This window comes from Antrostomus carolinensis, unplaced genomic scaffold (assembly GCF_000700745.2).
Source record: "Antrostomus carolinensis isolate BGI_N321 unplaced genomic scaffold, ASM70074v2 scaffold16868, whole genome shotgun sequence".
Lineage (NCBI taxonomy): Eukaryota > Metazoa > Chordata > Aves > Caprimulgiformes > Caprimulgidae > Antrostomus > Antrostomus carolinensis.
The window spans coordinates 34,314-42,598 of NW_010335151.1; the positions used below are offsets into that span (position 1 = coordinate 34,314).

At 45.6% G+C, this 8,285-nt stretch overlaps 1 protein-coding gene across 1 annotated transcript in view; it reads left to right on the top strand.

Moving 5' to 3' along the window:
- Positions 1-7,644, top strand: part of ZCCHC7 (zinc finger CCHC-type containing 7) — a gene marked incomplete at its 5' end in the record, with an annotated part of 36,898 nt that extends 29,254 nt beyond the window's left edge. Inside the window, 3 exons of the mRNA XM_010174452.1 lie at positions 1,128-1,223; positions 6,609-6,726; positions 7,196-7,644. Of these exons, the coding sequence (XP_010172754.1) occupies positions 1,128-1,223; positions 6,609-6,726; positions 7,196-7,644 (663 nt within the window). The remainder of the gene's footprint in view (positions 1-1,127; positions 1,224-6,608; positions 6,727-7,195) is intronic.
- Positions 7,645-8,285: the final 641 nt, after the last annotated feature.

Consider the following 8,285-nt stretch of genomic DNA (forward strand, 5'->3'; position numbering starts at 1 on the left):
AGATTCATAAAAAAAGGCATTGGAAGATTTCTGTTGTTTCTGCCTATTTTACAAGCAGTGCTGTCATTCTTCTGGAGGCTATGCAGGAGGACACAGCAGCTCTAATGGTAGAAGAGCGTGGTGATACAGATTTAAACAAAAAAGCAATTCCTGCAATGAGCTGTACCAAATAGTACTAATTTCTTTGAAACCTAGGCCACTCTTCTGTGCTCCTTTAGCACCAGAGAGAAGGAAGTGCGTGCAACGCCGAGAGCAATAAGGTTGCTTTTTTACCCCGCTGCTTTTTAGCCAGAATTCGTGCAGCCCTCGTTTGTACCTGGGCCTGCTTGTGGTAAGCATGGACTCCATGGCAGTTACTTCTCTGTGGGATGAACGTGCTTGCACATGTGGAAAGTAAAGGAATAGACAGCACGTTCACCTATTCACTTAGTAGTGCTAGGTGAGGAAAAGAAAAAGAGCTGCCTGTTGCCCTAAACTCGATGGAGTGTGCCAGATCTTCCTTTGCCCTACGTAGACTCAAAGAGCATCCATGAACCGTAGCACCGTGTCTCCCGCGCCGGGAGCAGAACCAGGTTCCCCATTCCCTTGGTTCTCCCGCAGCACACCCGCTTCCGTTGGGGAGAAGGGTGTAGGCTCGGGAATGCAGCGGGTGAGGGCCCCGTATCTCCATCCGATCTTTGCCATATCGCTTTAAGCAAGACCAGTTCAGCAATATACAAATGTGCGTATCCCAGCTGGTGGATACAATATCTGATGGCCCTGTCCATCCCAGGGGATGGTGGGGCATCTGTGAGAGGGGGAGGAGGGGGCTGGGAGACAAGGAGGAGGGGAGAGAGATAAATCAGCAGCCTATTTTCTTGTATTCAGAGCTGAAATAATGTGGCCAGGTGGAAGAGATACTGGGGATGCCTCTTCACAGCTCATTTGTGATACTCAGGCTAAACCTTGCTCTACAAAATTGCAGTAATATGGACCACTTGCTTCTTTTTCAAACTTAATATTCCAACAGCAAGCAGGAAAAAAATGATTTAAGCATAATAAAATTATATTTATGTAATTTTAATTTATTTTTAATTCAGCCTTCGGAATACTGCTAGACCTAATTCTTGCCTGTGTCCATCTTTCAGACAAGGCCAGGACCAATCAAGGCGGCCAGTTCTCACTCCGAGCGCTCTGCTTTAGCGTACTGCTACAACTGCTCCCGGAAAGGACACTTTGGATATGTAAGTCTCAGCAGCCTCTGCTTCAGTGTTGAGTGTATCCTTGGGGTAGGAATTCATCTCTGCGGTGGTGTGTGGCTGGAGAAAAGAGCTGCGAGAGTCAAGCCAATGCTGTCCGAAGGGCTGTTCTAAGGAAATGTTTGTGACTTCGCAGCACTGGGGCAGTCAGTGCGGGCCAGTGCATAAAGTGATCTCACCCCTCTCTTTGAAAGATACGGAGGAAAAGAAAAGTTACTTTCTCTTCTTGGCAGGTTTATTGTTTTGTTTTTTAAATCCTAAATCAAAATGAGACTGCGTGGGAGAGATAATATTCACTGGAAAACAGACAGTTGCTGAACAGAGCTTTTATTTTTTTTCTTTCTTCCTTTTTTTTTTTCTTGTGGCTCATGGGATGAAACATTAGTGCCTTACTGCCATGTTCAACATCATTTAAGGTTTTTCATCACAATCAGCCCAACAAATTGAATGTCCATTTTAGCAATTTTACATTTCTACCTGCTTTTGATGATCCCTGTTTGTAGTTTCTTAGTTTAATTCAACATCTGAGTTAAGTTTAGCATCATCCTTCTGTAAGGTCCACAGCCTGGGGAAGGAGGACATCACGAGCCTTAAGTGGCTTCAGTGAAAAGTGGAGATGTGCTACGTCTTCCAGGACTGCTTGCTGATGTTTATCACCTTTTTCAGCCCTTTGTCATGACAAGTGCAGCTCTGTACCTGCAAATATCAACACCAAACAAATATTAGTTCTTTTCCTTTATGGAATAAGTCCAGGAGACACAAGTATTCTAGAAAATGAATGTTACTCATGGGTTGGATGGGTTAAGTTTATAGTTTCCTATGGCTTAGAAATAGCAAATTCCTTCCTTCTCTCCTGTGTTCTCTGTGTGTCGACTCCTACAACTGCTGATGATATATTGTTAAAAGCTTGCTGCTGTTTTCAGTTAAACAGTTCATCCCTGTGGGGAATAGTGGGACAGGTAGGGCAGGTTTTCTGGGACCTTCTCATGCAGAGCTGAAAGATAAACAGAAGGTTTTTCATGCTGAGCTGTCTTTGGAGGGAAGGGAAGATTTTCCTCTTTGAGTGGCGCATTGCAGCCATCCAGGAGTGCTCCTGCCTGCACAGCCAGGTTGGAAGGGGCAGGAAATAAGCAGCTGTTGCAGTCCAAGCGTAGGAAGAGACAAGCGTGTGCCAGCAGCCTGGTGTCACCCCTGGCACAGCAGGACTACAGGCACTGCCTTGGCTGTGGTACAGGAGTCCAGATCCTTGGCTTCACCTGCAAGACATCTGCTCAAGACATAGATACACATCTAGAAGCAGTGTGAGACCTCAGTGATAGAATCCCAGCCTGGTTTGGGTTGGAAGGGACCTTAAAGCTCCTCCAGTCCCACCCCCCCTGACATCAGCAGGGACACCTTCCACTAGACCAGGTTGCTCAAAGCCTCATCCAGCCTGGCCTTCAACACTTCCAGGGAGGAGCAGCCACAGCTTCTCTGGCCAACCTGGGCCACTGTCTCACCACCCTCTGGGTGAAAAATTTCCTCTAATATCTGACCTAAATCTCCCCTCTCTTAGTTTAAAACCATTTCCCCTAGTCCTGTCATGTGCAAACTAGGTATTCTGCCTGTTGTTTGGGACTAGAGCTGATAAAACCTACAAAAACAGCCCTGAAACTGATCCTGCTAAACAAAACCAGAATAAAGCCCCTGGCAGTAATACAGACACTAAAATGAGCATGTATGATAAAAACTGAAGTGAGAGGATTGAAGAAGGAGTGAGACTGATTGCTGCCAAGGGATAAGGAACATTTTACTAAACTGTAAAAAAATGGTATTTGAAGAAGGCAGCCACACATGGGTACAAATAAGGCTGCTGTAGAAATAATTAGTAAATATGTGGGAGGAGCTGATAGTAATTACTTGGATAGAAAATAATAGGAACTGTATAAAATCTGAAAGGGAATAAAGTGACTCAAGGACAACATTTTATGGCTACCAAAGTTAAAGAAAGTAAGATAGTATTTTTACTGACATATGAGGAGCAGAAATAGCCTGAACAATGACTGAATGAAAATGGAGAAGGCAGTAACACCGATGGGCAGAAATAGCAGCTCTTCCTATATGCACACATAAAAACATCCAGAACACACACTGGATTATGTCATGTTAACTGATAAATCACTAAACCTTCTGTCCAAGAACAGCTGAGGAAATTGGAGGGGCGGCCTGTGTGTGCATTGGTACAGCAACCAGCTGGACAGGCAACGGTCTGAGATTCGCAGCTCTCACTGGCTCGGAAAACTGAGGTCATAACCAGTGCTGAGTTAATGCAGTGAGCAGCTCTGGCAGACCTTGAAGGATCTGCCTATAATTTAAGGGAGGAAAAAAGTGGTTTTTTTGTTGGGTTTTTTTTATATATATAAACATTTTTAAGAAGGTAAAAATTACTTGTGATGACAAGCATCTCTTCACATTTTTCCCATTTCTGTACCTCGGGAAACCCTGCTCCGTGGTCTTTTTTGAGCAGTTAAAGCAGAGGAATAACAAACTGACCCAGAAGAAGAGGCTGGGGTTGGTTTTGTGTAGATGCACCATAATCAGTGCTTCCCACTGCAGTCCGTTTCCTTTCGTGTTACCATTTAACCTAATTTAGGAACACCTGAAATTCTTCTTCTTTCCTCAAGGTTTAGGGAGACGTTTCCCAAAAATAGAGACAAGAGCAAAAGGTTTACTCGATACCAGAGTTAACTGTGCAGTCCCAGTAAAGAGGTCATTGCAGATCACTTGTTGTTTGTAGAAGTGGAAATGGTTAAGACATAAACTGTCAGAAGTTCCAACACCTGGCACTTATGTTTCCTGAGTTTGCTGTATTGTTTATTAGGATAGTCATGTTTTTATGTAAACTAAGGATTTAATAAGGACAAGAAATCTTATTTCCTTTAGTAGACTTCACATCATCATTCATTTCATAGCAGTCCACACATCTAAAACATTGTCTCTTATGGTCCACAAAGACGTGCTCATTTTAAGGGGCATTCCCGTAGGAGGGTTAAGAGGGAGGGCACATTAATGAGGGACATACCCTGCATATTATTCAGGCTGCAGCAAGTTCTCAAGGCAGCAAGAGTAAGGAGCGGCGCGGTATCTGCAGATGTGCCTTGCATTAACATCCCTGTGTGCCAGTCACACAGAAAATTCCTCCAGCGGGTTCTGCTGCTCTGCTTTCCGTCCTCTGTACGATACCTCCAGCATTGAAGAGTGTCCCAAGAGTATTTGACAGTACACAGTGTATGGCAGCTTACTTTTGAGAAGGAAGGATATAACCAAGTGCCTGTTGGACATTGCTGAGCTGATTTACCAGTGCAGTGGGGATAACGAGGAAGAGAGGAGCACCGATTTGGGTGGCATGTGTGTTTCATTCCCTAAGGCTTCTCTGTCAGCATATTAACAAAAGAAAAATAATGAACGGGCCATGTGTCTGCAGAGCAAGCCCTGGGTTTGATGTGGGGTCTCAAGCAGTGCGTGTCAGAGGTGTCACAGAAAGAGTAATGTGTCTTTGCATACTCCGGTGTAAGGCAAATCTGTGTTGTTTTCAGTAACCTCTTTGGAAATGATTGGGGATAATATTTTCTTCCGTTTATTCCAGATAGGCAGGCAGCTTTGTGCCCTGCCTAAAGGCCACTCTTAGGTTTCACTCATGTGAAACACAGGTATTTGAAGTATCGTTTACCTGTTCTGCTTTTCTCCCTGCTTAAATCTGAGGGAGGTGGATGGAGGACCCGGGAAAGGTGAGAGAGGAGGTTTCTGTTTTCTTCCTGGGGCGATAGCTGGCTGGTCAAGGGGTTCAGTGTGAAATCCTGTCTGTCTTCCTGGATTGGCTTATCTCAGGAGAACAGCTACTGAGAACGTCCTCAGGTGGTGGATGGACTTGCCTGTCCCCTCCTAGGTGCCTTTCAGCCTGATTTCACAGTGGGGTAAGGCTGAGCCCTCAGACTGGGGTATGCTCCAGCTGTGAGCTGCCGCTGCTCGTCCACGCTCCTCCATGTACATGGAGACGAGCCAGTTGTCACACAACCTCGCAGTACCCTTTTGGAGGATGACACAGAGAATAACTTGGTTCTTCATTCAGTTTCAGACAAGCAAAGATCATATAAAAGCTGAGAAATATGAAATATGTCTGAAATGCATCTTTGATACACTCTGCCTTTAAAAAAGAGAGGGTAGGAGGCAAGAAGACACACAGGGAAGGGCGATGCTAGAAGCTGCACAGAGTGGGAGAAATAGCAAACACAGGAAGGAGGGCTGCTTAGCTTCTGGTGGAGACAGCAGGGTGAATGAAAGCTCCTGACGGTTTCTTGAGAATGGCAAGACCCAGAGTTCATTAGATTTGGGCAGTGTCCAAGGAGCAGAAAGATGGCATTGCAAAGCACAGCAGGTGACAAGCAATTTACGAGAAGAAAGCATCAGTTGATATCATGTGGTACCCTGAAAAAAAGACAGAGTCATAGGAAGCATCCCAGTTAGCCTGGATCACAAGACATTGCAAAAACCTTGTGTACAGTGGTGAAAAAATTCACATTCCTGAATCAAGTGTTGGGGAAATAGGCTGACATACATGTGATGCAAGAGCCAGCCCCTTCCCCACCACAGCCGACTGCTCAGGACTCTCTTCCTCTTCCCTGCGGATCTGATGTGTTTGCACAGCAGAGTGTCCTGCAGGATTTGTGTTTCTTTTGTATCAGTGATAAAATTGCCTGCAGTCAGACACAGCGTTCTGGCTGCAGATGGGCTGTGTGGGAAGGATGCTGCCCCAGTTCCTCATCGCTGTTGCCTCCTTCCCTCTGCCCCACCGCACCCTTTGGGTCAGCCACATTTCTGCACATGCTTTCACCCCAAATGATCCAGGTTAACAAAGGTCTCCTGCCATTAGGAGTGTGTGTCCTTTGAGGAGACCAGGCACATGGTTGTGCTGGAAGACCGGAGAGGGCAGTGAGAAGCAGCAAAAGCAGGTGGTGGGGGGACCTGTCCCAGCCCAAGGACAGCCCTGGTCCCCAGATCCAACAGCTCCCTTTGCAATTTGCCTTGTATTTACCTGGTGCTCACCTGCTCCCTGTCCTCTGCTTCTGTCAGTGCTACAGATGTGGAATAATTGCGGGAAGATACAGGATTCCTCCCTTTTGCTGTGAGAGGACTGCAGCTTGACTGATTTAATGCATGTTTTTCTGTGTGCACAGGAAGGATTATTGGATAGCAATGAAATTGCCAGTGTTTAAAGATTTGCTGGCCACATCCTGCAGAGGTACAGAACAGCACGTGCAGAATCCGACTCATTTCCCTTCCAGGAAAATTGCAACTTAGACACATCTAGTGACTTGAAATGTGTTTTTGCAGGAGTGCTCAGAAAAGCGGATGCATGGGAGCATGTGTCCTACTTCTCCCTTTGTCTACTACTACGATGATGAATATGATATCAAAAGAAGAGCGAACAGATTAAAAAGAAAGGTTGCAGGTACAGTATATTTTGGGAGATTCCTCCTGCCTTTATGTTCTTTCAAATACTTTCTTCTGTGCTTGCTGCTTTTAGAAATATTGTGGGATTATCTTCATGGGTTGGGAAAAGCTACAGGGATTTGAACAGGTAGTCTAACAGTAGTAAAAGATTTGTGACTTTATTCATCCGTGTCTATCATGGAAATTTTTTGTGTGAAAGCCACTAGGTGGGTGTTGTCAGATGTTTTAATTCCAAAAAATCCACTGACATTAAAAATGCTATAAACTAGCAGGAAGAAGGTTAAACTGTAATTTGTTAAGTTTCTATTCTGTTGACAGAAGAAAAAGTACTATGAAAAAATCTATCAGAGAGGATAGGTTTTTTTCCTTTACTAATGTCCTACATACATAAGGAAAACTGTGGTGGCTTGGGTACTAGGTTTTTGGTTTTCTGCATGGGTATTGAAATAATGTGCTCTGTTTTACAGAACTACAGGAAGCTGGCCTTCTGCCAGAACAGTCAGAGTCACCATGGCAGGAAGAAAAACATGAGGGGCACAGCCACAAGAAAAAGAGCAAACCTGGGAAAGAACATGGGAAACATAACAAAGATGGCGAGTGCCACAAAAAGATGAAGATGTCCTGGTCAGAGAAACACAGACGAGAGAAAAACAGAAGTGATGTTGAAATCAGCCACAATTTGGAGGAGGACTTCCCTAGAGGGTGTAAAAGGCAGGCATGTAAGGGCAGCAAAATCCGTCACAAGTCCATTTTCCAAGCATTCTCAGGCAGCAAGACTGTATGTGTCCAGGAGCCTCTGGGAGGTGCTAAAAGGAAGAAGAAATGGAAAAAGAAGAAAGATGCTAGTCCTGATATCAATGAGAATTTATTCCTCATAAAACAGAGGAGGAAGAAGTCCAAACAGAAATCCTGGTGATGAGGAAGCAGATAGGTAGCACTGGCATTTACTGGCTCGGGCTCTGCTTTCTCTTTGTTTTTATCCCTCTCTTAGCACACTGAGTTTGAGTCTGTCCCTGAACCTGGATGGGCGTGCCCAGGCAGCAGTCCCACATCCAATGTCCGTCTCTGTTCCCAAAAGGGAGAGCTCGGTCTGTCGTGAGCCGTCCAGGTGACAGACGGGGGACTTAGTGCTCGTGCCTGGAATGGCTGTACTTTTCAGCAGTCCCAGAATAGGCTGCAAGTTTATTTTCTTTGCTTGGGGATATGGTGGGGGGAGAAAGGGGCCATGTGGGTTTGATAGATTTTGTTTGTTCACTGGTGAGATGTTGCTCTGCCTGTCAGAGCAGGATCTGCTGTGAGGGAGCACGATGCCTTTGGAGCTGATGCTGGAGAGACTCTCACATGAGGAGGAGCTGGCACAGAGACCGGGGACCTGCATGTAAAGCATGTTCCCTGTGGCCACTTGGTCCCCTCTGGAGTGCAGCTGGGCACTGTGTCACTTCTGTCCCTCCTGGAAGGTGCTGTGAACTCCTTGCCTTGCACTTTGGGACACAACAGTCTCCCTCCTTGCACTCCAGTGTGGTGTTGTGGATCTATCACCTGCAGTGCCCCAGCTTT